The 21,515-nt window shown below is 39.1% G+C and overlaps 2 protein-coding genes and 1 long non-coding RNA gene across 3 annotated transcripts; 2 read left to right on the plus strand and 1 right to left on the minus strand.

Moving 5' to 3' along the window:
- The first annotated feature begins 552 nt into the window (after positions 1-552).
- On the plus strand, positions 553-7,395 carry si:ch211-22i13.2 (uncharacterized protein LOC553945 homolog). Its single transcript, XM_023297021.3, has 7 exons — positions 553-694; positions 2,649-2,721; positions 3,290-3,442; positions 3,631-3,689; positions 3,775-3,864; positions 5,723-5,812; positions 5,899-7,395. Exons 1-7 carry the CDS (start codon positions 692-694, stop codon positions 5,947-5,949), a joined length of 519 nt encoding a protein of 172 aa, XP_023152789.1. The 5' UTR covers positions 553-691; the 3' UTR covers positions 5,950-7,395.
- Positions 7,374-17,251, minus strand: rd3 (retinal degeneration 3, GUCY2D regulator). The gene is made up of 3 exons (XM_023297015.3): positions 16,976-17,251; positions 13,711-14,019; positions 7,374-8,618 (listed from the first exon to the last, which is right to left on the minus strand). Exons 2-3 carry the CDS (start codon positions 13,998-14,000, stop codon positions 8,246-8,248), a joined length of 663 nt encoding a protein of 220 aa, XP_023152783.2. The 5' UTR covers positions 14,001-14,019; positions 16,976-17,251; the 3' UTR covers positions 7,374-8,245.
- LOC129350243 (uncharacterized) lies at positions 13,816-19,620 on the plus strand. Its single transcript, XR_008603598.1, has 2 exons — positions 13,816-14,062; positions 14,200-19,620. It is a non-coding gene; the product is annotated as an uncharacterized LOC129350243 (long non-coding RNA).
- The last annotated feature ends 1,895 nt before the right edge of the window (positions 19,621-21,515 follow it).

Consider the following 21,515-nt stretch of genomic DNA (forward strand, 5'->3'; position numbering starts at 1 on the left):
GAAATGCCAAGAAAATATTTAAGTAATAAATTACTTTATTGATTAGACAGATCACTGAAATGTTTATTTTTAAACTGTAAAATATCCGACTCAGCTTACTTATCTTTAATGTTTTCTGATATCACTGAAATTATTCTTATTAAAACTGTCTGTACAGGGTTTGTGTTTGTTATGGCGGAAAAGTGAAAAAATTTTGTATTCTCAGTTTATTGCTCAGATCATAACTGCTGATAAATACTGTAATGCACCAGTAAGTACAGCTTTTATTTAACTGAATTTAGGAATAAATTGCAGGGTTGTTTTATTTGACAGCATTAGCTTTTAAGCTAGTTGCATCTGACAGCCATAGTCTTGAGATTAGCCGCTTTAGCTGGCAGCTAAAGATTAAACAAGTTTCTAGACAACTTTGTCAGGTACTATATGTGTAAATATCGTGTAATTTAAAACTTTAACTTGTTCATAACGGTGTGCAGTTCACTGACAGCGTTGGCTGTATTTCCTCTTATTGGCCGCTCGGGGCGCTGTGTCGACTGTCGCACCCTTGTTTTGAAAGCGTCTAGTCGCGGTGCATCATGGGAAACAAAATGTCTCCTCAGATTGCCAGCTAGTGCTAATTTACCGGAGACACCCATTTTCCAGTAGCTGTGGTGTCAGTTGATATACGGTATATCCACTGCATTCTTCTGTCGCCATGGTGAGTACAGAAGCCCTTCTTTTTACCGTCACTAGTAGTTTTATTTCATAGCTTGTACGGCTATTTAGCTTCAGCTCAGTAAACGCAGCGCTGCTGGTGTGACGTTAAGCGCCACAGAAAGGACGATTAGAGTCTATAAGTTACCTATAGTCTATAATCAATACGCTTCTTAATAAGTCAGGCGTCCTGCTAAAAAGTGATCGTCTGCCAAAAGCTGATCTCACTTTTGCCGGGTGTTCGTTTGGTTTTATACGTCGTTGCTTGTTAGCTGGACACGTCTGCAGCTGCTTTTATCTGGTCAAACAGTCATAAAGAAATGATCTCTTTGCAGTTGTCCTTAGGTGTGCATTATTCACCTGCTCCTTGCCCTGAAGTATAGCCAAATCAGTTCTTTTTACGGATAGAAGAAGGCTTTAAAGGACTAGTTCAACTCAAATAACGCAGTTTTCCACTTGCCAAAAGGTGATTGCAGCCCCTAGACTGTGATTGTAATGTTACTAAAGCATCAAAATTAATTGATTTTATTCATTTGGGTTAAAGTTTAAAGATTACAGTACATACGAGAGATATACTACAGACCAACAGATTACATACAAATTTCTAAATAAAGACATAAGAGGATTTATTGTCATTGTACAGCTGTTGCCAGGATTACGACAAAATTAGGGAAATACTCTCGGACTGAAGTATAAAAAGAAATCTAAAGTAGAATAAATAAAGGTATGTATATAAATAAATTTACCACGATTTAAACAACAATTTACAGTAATTAAAACAACAAGCTAGGAACACGATGTCTGTAGGCCATAGTCACAGTCACAGTCTTGTGTATTGCACTGTATGTAGTATGCAGTTGCATAGTATTGCACAGTATGTTTTCCGAGAAAGCAAAAAAACTCAGTATCGCATAGCCCTGCACAGTACTACCTAGTATGTATAGCAGCACAGTATTGCATTGTATGTGTAGCATTGCATGGTATAGTACAGTATCGAATTGCAAATAAAAAAACAAGGTTATTAGGCACAACATACAAAACCTCAACATTGTGGTGGGGGAGGATTGTCTAAAATAGGGCTGCACAATATTGGAAAATAAGATCATTCCAATATTTGGTTTTCTATGACATATATTGTAGTTTGAAAATATACAAGACTCCCCAGATGACTTGAATAACTCTATTTGGAAAGAATGAATCATTCATCAATGATTTTGTAGGAGAGTTCCTCTGTATCAAAAATAAATTAAAAAAAACAACAATCTTACAATGACTGAAAAACTACTCTTTACTGTCAAGATTTTTCTTGAGTTCCATTGAAACGCTGGCAAGGCATCCATGACAGTGTTTTGTTCTGAATAGCATTGTGGTACTGATTTTAACGGCCAAACAAAATACTTGTGTTGCCAAATGTAACCTGTTTTTGGACATCGTCCTTTTTGTAGACGAAATATTTACACACGACTGATGTATTTCATTTTTCTACCAGTTGTCAGTTTTTCTCTCCTGTTCCTGCACATCTATATTTATGTCTTGTAGATACTTTTTTTTAAAAAAAAATCTTCAGTCGCAGTAAATTATGTTCTATAAAACAGTCTAATTTTGTGGATTAATCACTGAAAATGAGAACCATACGATTTTCTTTTTGAATGAAACAATAGAAATAGTTGCACCATGATGCGTTAAAGTTAATTTGCCATATTTCACAATGCACCTCCTGCAATAGGACTGTTATACTTGCCCAGTGTCAATGCTGAAATGATAAATTGAGCATCCCTAGCTTGGAAGCATGAATGTCTAATGTATGAACTGGGTGATACAGTTTCAATTCAGTTGTTGTAAGGTCACTTTTTAATGACATGACAGCTTTTCCAGAAGCTCAAATCAGATTCCAGTGAAAATCAGTTTCCTGTCGCATCCGTCACACACTGTCAATAGACATGTCTTTGTGTTTCTAGTCAACGAAAGCAGAGTGCAGAGTGTCAAGCTCCACTTCCAGAACAGACGAAAGGAGGAGATCAAGGAGCAGAGGCAAGACGTTCATCGGTGTCTTTTACCTTTGGTTAATTCTGTAGATGCATGAAAGTTATTGCACTTTTCAAACATCACGTTAGATAAAAATGTCGGTTCACAGAAACTTAAGACCAATTTTCCCTGTGACCTTTTTATTATTTTGTCAGTCAATTGCTTTTAGGTTAAAATCTGAAAATAGTTGAGTTGCAATTTCTTGTTTGTGGTCCTTTTTCATCACAGCCACATTAGTTCATTAGTTCACATTTGCTATTCATCAGACAATGAGTCAAATCAGCATTAAACTGCCAAGTGTTTTACTTTACGCTGTAATAGAAACAGATCCATGTCTCACACATAGAAACAAAAAAGCTGTTGTAGCTATTTGAATGAACATACAAATGTGTGGATAAAAGTGTTTAGTATTGATAAGTGCAATGTTGTGAGTAGGTTTTCCTAACTTTAGTGACAAATTTGCAATATACAGCAATGTCGTATCTTTTTCTCAAATAGACTCAAACAGTGGATTCATTCATCCACTAAATGATCTTTGTATTTTGTCTTTGCATATGTCTGGTGTTTTTTTTAGGACGAGAGAAAAGGAAACGGAAACGCAGTCGCAGTAGATCGTCTTCCTCCTCCTCGTCTTCCAGTTCATCATCCTCATCTTCATCATCCTCATCGTCCTCTTCGAGTTCGTCACCGTCATCCAGCCGTAGTCAGAGCAGCTCCAGCAGTAGTGGTAAATGGACAATAGAAAGTCTGGAATACTTAATAATCTCTCTGATACTAACATGATAAATTTCTCTCAAAATGCTTTTATTTTTGTTTGCTTCTTTATAAATCTGTCCCATGAGTGCTTTTTTGTTACAGTACTAAATATCAGTGATTGGATTTGGCTCAGCGTGTTGTTTTTGCTGTTGTTTTTAGACTCTCGGAGTAAGTCCAGAAAGCAGTCTAAAAAAAGGAAAAAGGAGAAGAACAAAAAGGTAATTTCCTCTGCATTTAGCATCTTGCATTGCCACATTTCTGTCACTGAAAACTAAGTTTTGCCAATTTTGCGTTCTGAACCAGAAAGGGAAGAAAGAGAAGCGGCATAAACGTAAAAAAGACAAGAAAGCAAAAGGAGGAGAGGAAAACTCGGGACCTGTACAGATCTCCAAGGTAGAACAACCTTCAGTAACAGTCTGTTCAAGTTGCATTTAGACTGAGAGTGTTTTTCTTCCACTGTGTTCCATATCGATATTCTGTCTCCATCATTAAATTAGATCCTATAAAATGTGTTGATATCTCTCCAGACAATTCTGTCACAAGTGGAAGTGCAGTGTAGAGTGTATTTAATTGTTAAATTTAACACCAGCATCAATCACCTCTTCTTTAAAATGGGAACAATCAAATAGTGTATGGCAATTGGTAATAAGTAGTTATGTTCATCATTTTTGAAAAATTTTGAGAATATTCGTCAGTCTAGACATACGCTGCAGCTATCGATCATTTTAGTAATCGAGTATTCTATTGATTATTCTGGCGATTAATCAAGTAATCGGATTCTGAAGTGAGCACAGTGTGCAACAGAAATAACCGTCCTGCTGGAACACAGGCGGGCATCTGTGATGTATTATACATATATAGTATAGTACAGGGGTATTATACATATATGTAGTATGGTACAGGGGTATTGTACATATATAGTATAGTACAGGGGTATTGTACATATACAGTATAGTACAGGGGTATTATACATATATGTAGTATAGTACAGGGGTATTATACATATATGTAGTATAGTACAGGGGTATTGTACATATATAGTATAGTACAGGGGTATTATACATATATGTAGTATGGTACAGGGGTATTGTACATATATAGTATAGTACAGGGGTATTCAACTAAAACTCAAAGTCATGAGAACCCAACATGTATTTAGTTGGTGATGCAGAAATCACATAAACATGTTTTTATGTTTGGTCTGTTTAAACTGCTGCTACTGCAGCTGATAGAACACAAATAAGAAAACTGATGAGTTAGTATTTATTATGGAGAATATTCAATCAGTAACTTTAGTTTCACTCTGATTTGGCCACAAATTAAAGTGATTTCCTTCATTATGAGACAATATCAGACCTACATGCACTTCAATACAATATCATGTTTGAATATATGAATTTTGATAGTTTTATTGTGCAGTTGTCTGTTATCAATAATCAGCTGAATTGATCAGTAAAATAAATACATTAACGCACGTTTAATAGTTTTCTACCAGCATTCCTGTCTTATATAATTTCCAGTTGCAGCTTTTTACCATCATAAAGTTTTATATTCCTCATTATTCTCCATTTAAACAACCTGTTGACTGAAGCAGCTGAACACCATCGTTTCATTTTGTGCAGAAAACGATTCAAATGATGCGTTAAATGCTCCTGTTTGGGTGATGAGTTTGAAGCAGAAAGTCTGAGTTGACAAAGAAAGTTGAAAACCACCTTCATACCTGTTAACTCTGACTGAGGTTTTAGTTTTTGTCGAGCCAAATTACATTAAAAGAAAATCTGACTATGTCAAACTGCCTTCGTAGTTCAGCCTCTGATCTGCTAAATGCCGTAAACACTAGAAAAGCTGCAGCGTTTTAAATAAAAGCATCCCGTCCAATTTAAAATCCCCTCATAATTTATTGATTATAGGTCCAGGACTGTATAGGATGAAGTCTGGGTCTGGACCAGTTAGTGATCTGGGGTCTAGTATGTAGTGGATTAAATGAAGCCTCCATTCAGAGAATTTTGCTTCGAGGAATTTTAGTAATCTAATAACTTGAGGAATTGTTTCAGCCCTAGTCCAAACCTGTTAATAAAATATAAATGTTACTATTCATGTCTGCACACATTATGCAAACACTTTTACAATGCTGTAATTCTTGTGTTCCTTATTTATCCATGCTTTTTCTTGGAAGTTGTAGTTTTTGTCACAGGCTAATTATGTAATTTTGCTGTTCAACATCATTGTAACGGTTTTGTTTTTCTTTTAGTACTTGAAGGACCGTAAAAAAGGAAAGTACAGTATGATTTCAGGGAAGAAGATAAAGATGAAAGTAAAGAAGTCAAAGAAAGACAAGCAGGTAAACTCACCTTTGAGTTGCAGATGTGCCTTTTTATAGTGTGTGAGCAGGTTGTTTATTGTCTCACGCGCCTTATTTTATGACAGCGGGATAAAAATCGAGCAGAGCTTCTCGAGTTCTTGAACTCTACCCTGTGATGCCGCCGTGGACACCAGTCCTGGTGGCCGGGCGCAGACACGTCAGCAGAACTCAGGAAACAACAACTCAGCTTTCCAGGAGAGCAAATGTGAAGAGTTTTCTGAGGAGGTGGTGGTGAATATAACCTGCGTCGCCACCGAGGGGCAGCACCGGGCTGGACGGAGTGAAGGAGCTGCAGCAAAGTGAACTGCTTTCAGACCACCGTGCTGCTGTGCAGGTGACCAATTCTTCAGCTTAGTCTGATTGTGATGTAAGAAGTGTAAATTATACACTGCTGTTCAAAAGTTTGGGGTCACCCAGACAATTCCATGTTTTCCATGAAAACTCCCACTTTTATCCATGTACTAACATAACTGCACAAGGGTTTTCTAATCATCAATTAGCCTTTCAACACCATTAGCTAACACAATGTAGCATTAGAACACAGGAGTGATGGTTGCTGGAAATGTTCCTCTGTACCTCTATGGAGATATTCCATTAAAAATCAGCTGTTTCCAGCTAGAATAGTCATTTACCTTATTAACAATGTCTACACTGTATTTCTGATTAATTTAATGTTTTCTTGACTGGAAAAAAAAAAACATATTTTCTTTCAAAAATATGGACATTTCTAAGTGACCCCAAACTTTTGAATGGTAGTGTAAGCCGTAGACGGTGAGATGGGAATGAAAATTGGTTACCTGCCAGCTCTAGACTTATCAGTGCTGCTTGTGGTTTGACCATGTCGCCCCGAAAAAAAAGGTTTTCCACCAATTTAGGCTCAACAGACCCTTTAAGAAAAATATTGTAATCAGCAGAACCAGAGTTGCTGTCTGCTATTATGCATTTTTCTGTCTTGTCAGTACCTGGTCCGACATTACCCATAATGCAACTTTACCACCAACGATTCGGCCTCAGTGCGATGGTTTCAAGCCTCGTGTAGAAGTGAGGAGTCTGCTATAGATGATTGGAGAAGATTTCTAGACGTTAAACAACCAACACTAACCTAAGTGACGTCTCTCTTGTGTTCAGCCCAAGCAGACTCTGATGTGTAAAATCTGTTTCAGATACTCTCTCTACATGCTGGCTGCGTCAGTCATTCATGTCAACCTTAATACATTTTTTAAAATTCCCAGTCATTTATCTTTTGTAGGTAACTTTGTGGTTATTTTTCTACAGTAAATCCTGGCTGCGGGAGCCACCGTGTTATCAGCGTGTACTGAAATAATAGTTTTTAATGTGTACATTTTGCCTAAAATGAGCATTGGATTGTTTGATAATTACTGAAAGTCTCATTCCTGGCATTTTGGCATTTATTCTCCCATAAAATACAATCGCCGTTAGTCCTCCCTTGCATCAAACCATTTGAAAGCTTTATATGGACGATGGAACAAACCTGTTGTGTGTTGTATTTTTGTTTTGTGACAAATGGAACAAACAGCAATTAAACTGCTGGAAAGATTTTACTTTGAAATGTTTCATTTCAAAACATCTGGCAACACTTAGTGATTTATCTCTGCGTTTTTTTCTCTTTTTTTTACTTTCATGACTCGCTCTTGCAAATAAAGAGCGCAGGAGAAAAGCTTTCAGTGCTCTGACCTTGGATGATGAATTATGCTGCTGAGTCTTTGTGCGCTGTCGGGAAGGCGAGCATGATTCACCTTCCGAGTGACGTTCAAGTGAAATACGGTTGTGCTCATAAGTTTACATATCCTGGCAGAATTTGTAAAATATGTACCATTCTTTAATGAAAACATGAACATTTAGAGCAAATATAATTGTCTGACCGCTAATGCTAAATGAAAGAAAAGATTTACATATTTTCCCAAAAAAATGGACAATATTTCTCAAATTTTGCCAGGGTACGTAAATTTAGGAGCACAACTGTGTTTTGTTTTTAACACTATATTCCCCTTACATGCAAAACACACTTTCATAAAACACCATTCACCTCAATTTTAAAATTTGAGCTAACAATCAATTTTCTCCTGCAACAAAAAAAGTATTAAATTATATAAATAACCCTATCAGGCCCTCAGTGCTTAGATGCCAAATCTCTACAAAAAAAAAGAGGCATCGCTGCAAGAAGTGATAATCTCAAGCAAAGTTAAAATAGTTTCAAGTACTGCAAAACTGTCGTCAGTGTGTAGAATATCAGTAAAATGCCCGACAAGCAGGATCTAACGCTGAGTGGTTTTTGTACTGAAAAGTCAGGAATGAAAGATTCGTCCCCGTGGAAACACTGCAACAGTCCTAGAGATCAGCGTTTATCCCCCTGAAACGTCCGACCGTCCTCTCAGTCCTCTGAACGCTGCATCAGACCACCTTGCTGGTGCCGCTGCTGCCGGATCCTTTGTATCTGAAGTCGGGCATGCTCCACACCCTCTGCCTCTCATCCCGGTCCATCCCTTTCTCCACGTCCTCCGACACCGTTTTCAGGTCGCTGAGTCCCGCCCCCTCGGCTGCAGGGGAGGTCAGGCCCACCGTGCTCCCGAACGGGTTGATCTTGATCCTGGACCTGAAATTAATGAGGGACATGCTCATGGCACGTTTGTTGTTCCACTGGCGGGCGAGTCGCTGCGCCTCCTGCTCCTCCTTCAGGTGGTCCAGGGCCTCCAGGAGGACGGAGCGGAACAGGCCGGGCACCTCGTGGGCCTCGGGTTCGTTGGCCTGCATGACCTCCCTGAACCTGAACGCAGCAGAACAAAACACAGGTGAGTGAGCTGATGGTAAATACTGCAGAGACTGTGTGGTTGTACAAATTGTCAGTTTAGTGTTATTTAGTGGCATACCGGGTGAACGGTTCATGCGTCATTCCAGAATTGGAGGACATTTTGCGTCCTACCTGTCAAATTTGAGTTGGGGCAGTTGAATAGAGTGCGATGTTGACGTTAATGTTGTGGGTTTGATCCCCCTTTGGACCAATGTTGTTGTTTTTCCACACTCTCAGAGCAAAATTTCCTTAACATCAAATTAGAGTGGAGTTTTTCACAGCATCAGAGGCATTGTTGTGTTCAAGATTGTTTTCACACTCCATTTTCACTGGACTTGGTGCAGGAAGGGGGAAAGTATTTTATTGTGCTGCTTATAAATGTGCCAGATGTGATGTTTTATTGGTTTATGTTCAGTAAAGTTTGATTTTGGTTCGTTAAATTGGAAAGAGTGTTTAAAAAGTAGCATTTGGTTGGGAGACAACAATCTAATGCAACAAAAGGACAAGGACAGAACAAAAAACATGATTGTGTTGATACACGGATGTCAACTCATCTACAGTATCCCGGGTCTTTCCAAGCAGGTGGGTTAGGGTTCCTGCAAATACAGTGTTTCAAGGTTTTATTCTTGCTTTTGCATTGAAAAAAAAAATATCCACATGATGGCAAATGTTACAAAATGCTGTCCGGATCACAGTCATCAGCCCTCCCATGTACATGACCAGCACACCCTTGCCAATTTCCCAATTACCCGTCCTCATCTTCCTAACAAGAGATGGCTGAAGCCTTAACAAGCCTTTAAATAGAATCAGTCTGGGAACCTGCTTCCCAGTAAGTGTCCAGTTAACCGGTGATTGGCTTTCCTTTCACTCAGACCACCGCTGCAACATGCAAGCTCACATCACACGTGAATTATTAGTATTATTGTGCGTCTTTTTAAATTTAGCTTTACCTCTTGTTGTTTGTACAGGGTGTCCCTAAAGTCTGGACACAGGAAATCTCATGAAACGTAATTTTTTTGCCTCCGCAGATTAAATATGGCTTTCTCGAAAGAAGAAAGAGTGGAAATGGTACTTCTCAGTGGACGTGAAGGATGGACATACCAAAAGAGAGCAGATGAACTTAATGAACGTTATCCAAGGAGGATTCCACTTGGATTTTCCACAGTAGCAAAGGTGGTTAAAAAAGTGTAGAGAAATGGCCAGTGTCGTGGACAAACTCCGTTCTGGATGACTAAATGCATCAGCCAAAACTAAAGAATTGGTCATGGCTACAATCCATGCTAGCTCCAAAAAGTCACTTCCCTGACCCCAACCCTAACTCTAACCCTAACCATATCTTTCAATATGTCCATCCTTCATGTCCACTGAGAAGTACCAGTTCAACTCTTTCTTCTTTTGACAAAGCCATATTTAATCTGTGGAGGCAAAAAAAATGACAGTTAATGAGATTTCCTATGCTTCCAGACTTCCAGAAAAGCAGTTTTTTTCAATGCAGATAACATGAAATTAATCATAAATCCAGTGTAGACATTGTTAATGTGGTAAATGACTATTCTAGCTGGAAATGGCTGATTTTTAATGGAATATCTACATAGGAGTACAGGGGAACATTTCCAGCAACCATCACTCCTGTGTTCTAATGCTACATTGTGTTAGCTAATGGTGTTGAAAGGCTAATTGATGATTAGAAAACCCTTGTGCAAATATGTTAGCACATAAAAAGTGTGAGTTTTCATGGACAGCATGGAATTGTCTGGGTGACCCCAAACTTTTGAACGGTAGTGTATTTAGGCAAATGAGTAGAAGCAGTCACAATTTCTAATTTATTTTTGACAATAGTTTGTTTATTTACTTTTATTTCCTCAATTCATTATTGACCTGTTTCTATCCAGGACTCACCCACGTTTTGCACATTGATGGGGATCCAAATAAACAATAAAAGTCAAACAATCAGATTCTTTCCCAAGTATCTCAGAGAGGAATTAACTACACTTCACAGTAAACCTAACAAGTGAGGTCTCCACCCGCATGCAGCTAATTAAAATCACAAAAAACACGCTCCACTCAGTCCCCGCTGTGTTGATGGGATTCCACTTAGCATTTAGCACCTCACTGCTCACCCACATTAATGCCGTGGAGCTCTAACAAGACACCCGAGACCTCGGCAGCTTTCTACGAACAGATGCTAAGATGAGCTCAGGATGTCCTCACTGCAGATTAAAGGACAGAGACGCCGAAGCATTATAGAGTCATATGTAGGACGGCAGGGAAGTCGGCCAGCTGAGCAGCTTCCCTGAACAAACCTTTAGTCATCCGAGCTAAAGACGACCCTCAAGTGGCTTGAAATCATATAAACACAAACATACTTTATCATTTTAGCCCATAAGCATACAATTACCTAAAATTATTGATCCTAAGACTCGAGAGTAGTAATTCCCCACCACGAATACCACAGGAGGTACTTCCAAGTGGTGGAGATGGAAAGATTATGGCTTTACTGATTTGATAAATTCCATAATTCCAAATGGTTTAAAAACAACACTGTGACCTAGGTATTCAAACAAAGCAGAGAAATGTCATGAGTCAGTTAAAAACAATAAATAAATGATTGAAAAGGGTACAGATAAAATCAAAATGTCGTCAAATGTTGGATAAAAGATCAGTGAAGGAGGCTGTTTTTCTAAAAGTAATGGGGAAATGGTTTGTTATAGGTAATGTATAAAAAAAAATTAGCTAGAAAAATTAATAAATTGGGGAAGTCTCTAGAAGTAATGGAAAAATAGTTAAATATTTAGTTAAATGTGTTGGATGCATGGCTGAAACTTCAAGGTTCTGCAAGTAGCGGCACTGATGCAAAGTTTGCCCAACTGACTTGAACACTTGTGTCAAGAAAAGAGGAGTAGTTTTTGGAAAAAATGATCTTATATTACTGTTAATTTACTACTTATATGTTTTGTGTGTTTTCACAAATGCACGTAATCAGAAGTGGTGAGGTGCATTTTCTTGCGTGGATAGGCCAGCGACATTTGAGATGCCAAAATCCAAGGTTGTCCAGTAGAACACCACATAGTACCAAAATGATCAATGTAATTAACTTAACCTGTCAGTGGTTTTAATGTTGTGGCTGATCAGTGTATGTCAGAAACAGTTGCAATCTCATAAAAATGAGTTGTTGACCCCTTGAGGATAAATTTGATGTGCACCAGCTGGAGGAAGTACATGGTGTCACTAGGTTATGTCAAGTGTGGAGGCGAAGTGGTAGATTTCCTGAGCAGCTGTGTTCTTCAGCTGGTCAGGAACATTAGGAAGCTCTAATGTCAGAAACTGGAGTGGAGTGACACTGTGTACACACTGACAATTGCTATCAAACGGCAACCATTAATTTAGTCGTTTAACCCTCCTGAAATTGCTCTGAAAATTGCTGACTTATACTTTCTAAGCCTTGAACAGGACCGGAACATATGCAAAAGGAATGCAGGGCCAACGGAGCAGCAGGCTCACATTAGACTAACACGATGATGGAATTCAGCCAAACAAGCATTGCGCCGATAAGCTCTATGTGTCAGTCTGAGCTAGATCAGAAGGTGGTGTGAGCAGGAACAAGTGTCACCGATTCATCATTCAACTCTGACGTTCTGATGGCCGTTAGTCTTGAAAACAGAATCTGTATCATTACTGTCTTCAAGAGGTCTGTGGCAGTTCAAGACTGTCTTCCCACACCAACCCAAATGGAAACTGCTAACAACTCATACATATCTAGTACACGACAGAGAGCCTTGGTCACACACTGTTTTTCTCTTGGTCCAGCATGAAACATTCCTGGATCTTAGACCATTTTGTACAAACATTAATGATGCCCAAATAATGAATCCATTGGTGCCACCATGAGGTTGACACTTTTTCATTATGTTGTCCTAACAGATAACCTTGATGTCATTCTCCTGACCAGCTGTAATCACCATCTAGCATCATCATCAGCTGAAATTTAAAGTGGTCGAAATACTTTGGTTCATGTGTAAATACCTGAAAAATATTGACATTCCTATTCCTCTGCTGTACTGTGGTAATTAGCAAATACTGTGATGCACATTATCCATATTAGCATATTAGCATTAGGCCATTTGCCACAGTGGCAGCTTGTGACCCATTTTAGTGCAGTCTGAACTTGTATGCATGTCCCAACCACAAGAATCGCCACTTTAGAACTTCATTCAGGGACCTTTTTAGGGGGAGAATATAATACCTACTACCTGGAAGCTGCTATGTGTCTTGACACTGATTGGGTTAACTTGAAGACGACAGCGCCGACTGGTTAAGTTTTCATCTGTCTAACATCAACATCTTCAACATGAAGTTCAGCATATAAGGTGACATAACAAATCCTATATTGTTTCTACGTGCTCGTTGAACTGGAGTTTTATGTCTAGTAACAGCTTGATGTTGTTATGATGTTTTGGTCAAAGCTGTCAGATGTTATGCTGCAGTAGAAACAGAAAGGTTGAAAGAGCCAATTACACGGACATTTTCTGTATATGATTACGATGATTTCCTGCAGTTGAAAGTCACCAGTTGTCTGTGAGCTGTTTTCCACTGCAGGAACTTGAGGGCGGCCTAGACCTTTGTGTGCATGCTCTCTTCTCTGAGTTTAATCAATCAGGGTCAAGACGTGCACAACAGTTCACGGCCGCTCAGCAATACCTTTCCTGGATACTCTTTTTTTCCTTATAAATTACCCTTGAGGAGGCTCTACAAAGGCGTTTTTGTTTTTTTGTTTTTTTTTTTGCTGTTCTGGCTGCATTAAAATGGCATGCAAGTTCCTGCAATGAAGATCCATTGTGAGTTATGGGTATGGTACAAGATACAAGAAAACTGAATGCATAATAACAGTGATGCGTCCATGTTTTATGGTTGTTCCCATGTTGATGTTATCATCTACCCCGACCGGAGGTAGATGATTTATACCCCCGCGTATCCCCGAGTAATTATACTCCTAGGGGAGTATAATTATTGAATACTAGCTTATAGTACACAAAAAAAGTTAAAAAAAGTTAAAAAAAGGCCTCCTTACTTGAGTATGACGATGCCACAGCCGGACGGCGGCACCTTGGAGCAGAGGTCCTCCAGGCCGAGCCGCTCCCCGGTGCTGATGCTGAAGGAGGATCGAGGCGTGCTGGCCAGCCAGCTGTAGTCCACACCAGTCTTCAGGCGTCGGTACTCATTCTCCCTCTCCTTCTGCAGCCTCTCAGCCTCCTTCAGCTGCCAGCTGAACTCCACCATCAGGGTGTCGGTGACCACGTCGGATGGGTCCCGGCGGGGCGTCCGGTAATAAGGCTCATTCCAGTTGAACCAGGAGGCCATTGTCCTCCTTCACCGTCCCCTGAAGATAGACAACCAGAGGGAGGCATCGCAGAGATGTGATGGTATGTGGAAAATCAGAGTATTATGCTGCCGAGATGTTGAAATTTTTGCTCAAATTCACTGATTTTTAGATGGATGTGTGCTTCACATCTTGTTTTGTGGTGTACTATTGAAATGTGCGTATTTCTGTACTTTGCAGAGCCTGAAATGTGAGACCAAAACAACACTACAGAGCTGTTACACTGAACATGTAATTGCCTGAAGAGGTTGTTTCCTTCCACTAGTAGTGCTAGCTTAAAGGGATCATTGGATTTGCTCTGCCATATAATAGTTTAAGGTCTTGACCTTACTATGGGAGGTACCCTGAGGTGACTTATGTTGTGGACTGGAGCTTTATAAACAAAACTGAACATGTTCTTCACTTTTCTCTTCTTTCTCATTGCACTGACACAGCACTCATTTTTCAAAGAAAACATTAACACTGCATAATTTTGCATCAATTGAAACATGACATCCTCTGAAGTGTGTTTCACATCTGGACATATTCCCCAAAGAGAGCGTCCTTCGTCTCATCCTCCATCGGCTCTTTGTTCCACAGGTGTCATATCAGCTCCCTCACCGACCAACACTGAGTCTTTTGTTTGCATGTTGTTTGTTGGGTTTTTTGGGTGAACGTACAACAAAACACAACACTGATTCATGTATTGTGAGTTGTTAATTAAAATTACAAGCTTTAATTAGGTTTCATAATACAAATGTTTCTTAAATGTGAATATTTGCTGCTGTTCTTTTATGATAGTAAACTGAAAAAAGCCACACTTTGTCCGGTTCCTGTCAAATGTGAGGATTAGCTGCTGTTCTTTCTTATGTATTACTGTGAGGTTAATGGGGACTGTTGGTCAAACAAAATAAGCTATTTTAAAATCTCACCTTGATCTCAGGTAAATTGCATGAACATTTTTTCATTAAAGATTTGCCAATGTTTAAAATAATTCTTATTTGAAGAAAAAATTTGAATTAGACTTTGGACTGTTCAAAGACAAGCAAATTGAAGAAATTAGTGTAATTAAGTGGGTATTTTTCCCTTTTTGATATATTCTGTTATGTTAGATTAAGAAAAATAATAGAAAAGTTAACTGATGATAAAAATAACAAAAACCATGATCCTCAAAAGATTTTCAGAAGCACCATTTTATAAAACTTGCACAGTCAATGTCTTAATGGCAACAGGCTACACACCTTTTTATGTTGCACCTGCACATGTTTGCTGTTTTTTATGCTTTTAAATTTAGATTCATTTTTGGCTGTTTAGTAACTGCCCTCTCTTTTTATTTGTGGCTTAATCCTTTTGTCCTCCAAACCACAGCTGCTTGGTGTTGCTCAGCTGTTATAAAATGTTGTGTTGCTGTGGACTTTAAAAGCTGGAAAGGAAGGAGTTTCAGTCAGGCTTCAGAGTGCATCATAGCACAGAAACAGCTCTGGTGAAAGTCACTAATGACCTTCTCATAGCGTCAGATAATCGACTGGTCTCTAGACTTGTTTTGTTGGACCTTGGTGCAGCATTTGACACCATCAACCACAAACTTTTATTACAGCGACTAGAACATTCTTTTGGCATTAAAAGGACAGTACTGTTGGAGTCCGCATGTACAGTGCACAACTGACTTCTTCTTTGACATCCCTTAGTTATCTGAGGATCTGTGGTTGTTCTCCCACCAACTGACTTAGTCTCCATCATGTCCACTGTGGGACACTGCTGCTGACCTTCCTCCAGTCCACTGCTTCCAGCTGCCCATTTCCACCAGTCTACTCTGCATCGCCCTTACTATACATGATATGCTCATATACACACTGTTTGCATCTTACTACCAGCTATATATGTAGCATATTTAATGCCAGAGCCTTACACCATAACAGTAAGCTTAAGAATCAGTTTCCATGTTGGCTTTTACTTTGTACGCATCATCTATGTTACTGTGATCATGCATGTATGCCACCTCTTCTGTCCCTCTCTACCCAGCCAGCCAGCAGCAGATGGGTCCCCCATATGAATCGGATTCTGCTCAAGGTTTCTTCCTGTTAAAAGGGAATTTTTTTCTTGCCACTGTCGTGTCAGATCTTCTTCTGGGGATTCAGGCTATATGGGTTCTGTAAAGTGTCTTGAGACAATCTGAATTGTAATTGCCGCTATATGAATAAAATTGAATTGAATTTGTCAGGATTAACAAACACAGCAACAGGGTGAGATTAGTGACAGACCTGGTCCTCTATGTCCTCATCGGTTTAACTCTGTGGTGACTAAGCCTGTAAAATGGAGCCAAAACAGGCATCTGAGAAGTGCAACTGCACGATAGATGCATTAAAATATGCTTTAATGGATGTATTTGAATAGGGTTTTTTTTTATAGAAGCAATGAATAAGAAGAATCAAAATAGGAACAGGGTGTACCTAAATCAGTTTATTATCAGTTGATTTAATTTTTCAGTTTATCAACTAATTGTTTGCCCCATAACAGATGAAAAAAAATCTGACACAGCTTCCTGAATTCATCAGGTGTCCAAAAATATTTACTATATATTTCATATAAAATTTACCATCAAGCAAGATCAAGAAAATCAGCAAATCCTCACTTATGCTTTATGCTTTTATATCTACTCTATTTTATTTGACTGTTTTATTTTGCCTGTAAAATGTGTCTGAGTGCCCAGAAAAGCATTACACAAATCAAATGTATTTGATTATTATTATCATTATTATTATTGATATCAGAATGTAGTGCAGAAGAAAAACACATTTCTTGCCTTGAACTTTCTTTTGAAATTCCATTTTGCTCAAATATACATTTCTCATCTCATCAAGGTTCAAAAAATAGGCTTTGTTTTTGAGAGGTACATTTAAAGCAGTTTGTTGCTGTTTGAATTAAGAATGAACAGTTGTTTTTTTGTTTTTTTTTTTTTTTAAAAGTATTTTCTTACCTCCTTTTCTTTTCCCTAAGTTTGTCTTAGACTCCACAAGAAAAGAAGAAAAACCGCCTTTGAGCAGAATTACAAAGGAAGTCCTGAGAAAGCAGAAGGCTGGATGGATGCTCAGAGAGACGAGACAGTGTGAGAGATAAGCAGAGAGAGAAGAGAAATGGTTACTATCTCCTTCCTCTGCTGTCAGTATTATCTCCACCTCTCTCCTCCTCCCGGGAGCCTCTCCGGCCTGCCTTTACTTGTTGCTGGAGGTTGGGGGCACCATCTCCAATGGGAGCCGTTGGATCACGGCCCCTGATGAAGTGCTTGTGTAGCTTTTTTACGATTCGCCGTTGCCATAGCAATGCTGCTAAGCCTATTTGTCCACAATAAGCTCCATCAGCTGAAAGGGAGCTAGAGAGCGATGAAGAGGCAGATAAAGAGGACAGAGTGGGCCGAGCGGCGCGATGGAGAGAGAGAGAGATAAATCAAAGTATGTTGTTTCTGAGGACAGAGATTCTGTGATGTGGGCTCGGTTTGGAGCTGCAGCATCTGCGAGAGATCACCCCGTGTCAATTAACCTCCCACAGATAATGAGAGCCGCTGGTTGGCAACAGTCGTGCATGAGTAGCAGGATGGTTGGAGATGTGCTAATTACATCAGGAAGTGTTTGCAGAGGACAGAGGAGCAGAGAGAAAGAGTCCAGACTGGATGTGTAGTCGTCGTGTGGGTGGATATCAAGGTTTGCTGGTTCATTCTGCGTGTAGGTGTGAGCAGCTAACCTCAGACGGTTTCCTCCTGCACATATTCTTAAAATCTTCATCACACCTCCAGCACAGCACCATCCTCCTCCTCTTCCTCCTCCTCCTCAGTGTTACTCTGCCAGAGAAAACGCTGGGTGAACTATGAACTCTGCTCAGTCACAGCAGAAACATCCACCAGCGAGTGCAGAAAATCGGTGTGATTTCCAGAGTGTCATCTTGCATTTTTAAAAAAAAAGAATTCAGCCTATTTAAAATTCATTAGTGCATAATACTGGAAGAGCGGCACCAACACTGACGATTTCCCTTGAGTGAAATTTTAAAAAACATTCACCACCCCCATAAAAATTGAACAAAAATATAAACGCAGCATGCAAAAGGTCTTCTTTGCTGGCTCGGAGGAAAAGTTAAAAATTTGATTTCTGTTTTTGTGTTCAGAAAAGGGTTACATTTAGCCAAAAAAAAGACAAATTCTCAACAATCTTTGGCTGTAAAGGATCAGACAGTGTAACCAGATGCTCCTTTAACAAGTCCACCTTAAAATGCAGCTTTATTTAAATGGCATGATGGCACAGATGACAAGAGAATGAGTTGTTGGCATGTTGGATGGGGATGTAGTCAGACAATTGAATGTCCACAACTGTACCATTTGTCATCTAAGAAATAATTTCAGACATAAATGGAGGTGTCCCAAAAATGTCCATCAACTTCACCAAGCCCTATAGAGCAAAATATGACACGAGAAAGAGGAAAATGAGTTGTCGTTGGCTGATGGATGCTGGTATGTCAAATAGAGCTGAAACAAGGAACTCAGATGCCAACAAGTCCACCATCTGTCACTTAAGAAATAGCTTCAGAGAACATGCTACCTCCCACAATGTAAAGACGTGTCAACACCCAAGCTCTAGAACGTCACATCAGGCTTGCTAATAGGTGAAATTGATTGCGATCAGCTGCATAAATTGCTGATGAATTTGTCAGTGCGCACAACCAGAGAATATCTGTGAAGAACTGCCTGGCAGGAAGCTGGTCTGTGATGTCGTCGGTCACACTAATGGTACGTGTCCACTGGGGCGTTTTTTTCTCGCATGGAAACGCATCATATCTGAGTTGGGATTTAGTATGGGTTAGATCCCTCTGCTTCTAACCTCCTCAAGTATGTTTTATTGGAAGGTGCAGATAAGAAGCAATTACAGGCAAAAGCTAATAGAAAAAAAACATTCATTTCCAAGAATATGATTGAAACATTTGCATTGTGTCAGTGGCTTAGCTGTCTGTAAGTGTAATGTTTACGTATTGAAAACATATATGAAAATTTGTATCCTAAATCTCAATTTGGTCTTAAAATAGATTCAAAAATGAATACTGAGAAGCTTCAGTTTGTTGTAATCATTCATCCTGATTATACCGACCTGTACGAAATCCCTTCGTGATGTATTTTCACCATATGTGATAGAGGACAAAATCTACACTCTTAAGAAATATTTGAGTGAGGTGCATTAGAAAGAGATCCTTTATGAGCAACAGGATTAACTACAACAAGTAAAACCAGTTTAACCGGACACATGAGCTGTTTTTAGACAAAAATGTGAACCAATCCTTTAATCAAAGATATGATTTTAATAATTTCAATGTTTCTTTTCATGTAGCCCACATTACTGTCCTTTTCTATCTCCACAATCCCTTCACCCCGACCTGTTGAGGCCTTTCTGAGCCAGTTTCTCCACTGAAAGGGAGTTTTTTCTTCTCACCATCCCCTAGTGCCTACTTAAAGGTAATCATTGGATTTGTTGTGTTTTCTCGCTATAATTTAATACTGTAAGTGCTTGACCTTACTATGTGACATGTTCTCAGATGTCATACACTGTAAAGTGGTGCTACGTAAATAAAGCTGAATTGAATTTCTTTTTCTTCTCTGTAGTTATTGCCTTCTAGTAAACAAATCTTGTTCAATCAGCCTGTGCAGAATGAATCACCGGTGATAACGGCTCAGTGCCTGCCGGGTAGAACTCAGTCGAGCTCGTAATCATAGATAACCTTAAGATGTTGTATGACTTCTTTTCAAATCATCCGCAGCCTTTAGTTAAGATTGTCAAAACATTTAGGTCTCTTTTGAAATTAGTAAATAATAAGTTTTTTAAAAAAGAACAAAAAAACATACTGACGAGCTTTAACACTTAGTGCTTACATAAGAAAAGTCTGTTTTTAAAAGAAGTTATGTGACTTCACATAGAAAAGGCTTTTTGTTTAAAACCTGCTGGTCTTATTATGATTATTATGCTGCAATATTGTTTCAGTATCAGTTTCTAAAACATTTCGGCAAATATCGTATCAAAATTAGAACTTTAGAATTGTGGGAACTTTAGCAAAATACATGAAACACACAGAAATGCCATATTTACAGGGACATGATCAGAGACTTTACTGACTGGTGCGACCTCAGCAACCTTCTACTGAACAACTTTAAAACCAAGGGAATGGTGATTGACTTCAGCAGGAAGAAGTCCACACCGGCACCAGTCACCATTCTTAATAAAAAAAAAAATAATACATTTTATTTGTATAATGCTTTTCAAAACAATCAAAGGCACTTTACATATAAAATCATCAAACAATAAAAACAGAGATTCTTGGCATGGAGGTGGAGGTTGTCTCCAGCTATAGCAGGGGTGTCAAACATAAGACCTGTGGGCAAAAACCGGACCGCCAGCGGGTCCAATTCGGCCCGTGGGATGACTTTGTAAAGTATAAAAATTACAGAGAAGACAGTAACAACAATAAATTTAAAATAATTTCTAGACCCTGACAAGTCATTTTGAAGTCCTTCCTACCAGCAGCAATCAGTCTTTTCAGTTCATATGGTCGTACTGATAACTAGTAATGTTGGTGTTCTGTCAGGTTTGTGGGTTGTCTGCATCTTAACATCCTGCTGTTACAACTAATTTCCTGTAAATGATCAATGAAGTATTATTCTTCTCTTTCTGTTATGTTTACTTCCCCTTTCATCAATCCCAAAATACTAACAATTCACATAACAGCAGTGGATAGAAACAGATATTAATCAGAACTTTCTGTGGCACATTGACTGACAATTGCATTAACATTTGCATTTTATTCACTACTGTCACCCTTGGACCAACTGAAGCATCAGTTTACCCAGAATCAAATACAAATCTCATCCTATGTCGTACTGATACTTGTGCTGATGAGCAAAGGTTCTGTAAAATTCTTCTACTTCAATACAATGGAGGTTAAAAAATTCTATTGCACTGAGAAGTTCATATCTCAAAACCTTTACAAGTGCATCTGAGCAAATACAACTGCGTGACAAAAAGTAACTTCTGACCACTAACCTTAAATGAAAGAAAAGCTTTTCTATGATCAAACATATTTTCTAAAAACAAAAAGGACAATATTTAACAAATTTTACCAGGGTATGTAAACTTATGAGCACAAGTGTAAAAAGGAATCTAAGAGAGTGACAGATTAGAGTCATGTTTTTAATCTGCCTGAATAAATGAACAGGAGGAGCGAGGCGTCCTGGATGTGAAGGCCTGAAGGTGACAGATGGGCAGGTAAGCTCTCCCTGTAATCCAAACAGATGACAGTCCTAATCCTCTAACGTTATTCCCTCCGTCAGTCCCACATTAACCCCGCAGGGCTCTGACGGTGCGTCACCACGTCTGCCGTTAATGTTATTCGGGAGGTTTTGGAGATTGACTGTGTCACCCGACACCTGACGGCAGCTTTCCGACTTCCTCCTTACATCACCACATGGGTTCACATCCAACATCCTGGTT

The sequence above is a fragment of the Amphiprion ocellaris genome, chromosome 12, assembly GCF_022539595.1.
Source record: "Amphiprion ocellaris isolate individual 3 ecotype Okinawa chromosome 12, ASM2253959v1, whole genome shotgun sequence".
Taxonomy (NCBI): domain Eukaryota; kingdom Metazoa; phylum Chordata; class Actinopteri; family Pomacentridae; genus Amphiprion; species Amphiprion ocellaris.

What these genes read in the sequence shown, in the direction of transcription:
- si:ch211-22i13.2 (XM_023297021.3), top strand. An exon ending in GAGCAGCTCCAGCAGTAGTG is followed by an intron (nt 3,443 to 3,630) that starts GTAAATGGACAA and finishes TGTTGTTTTTAG; the next exon opens with ACTCTCGGAGTAAGTCCAGA. An exon ending in GACCTGTACAGATCTCCAAG is followed by an intron (nt 3,865 to 5,722) that starts GTAGAACAACCT and finishes TTTTTCTTTTAG; the next exon opens with TACTTGAAGGACCGTAAAAA.
- rd3 (XM_023297015.3), bottom strand. Translation starts at nt 14,000, where the DNA reads ATGGCCTCCTGGTTCAACTGGAATGAGCCTTATTACCGGACGCCCCGC. An exon ending in TGTGGCATCGTCATACTCAA is followed by an intron (nt 8,619 to 13,710) that starts GTAAGGAGGCCT and finishes TGCTGCGTTCAG; the next exon opens with GTTCAGGGAGGTCATGCAGG.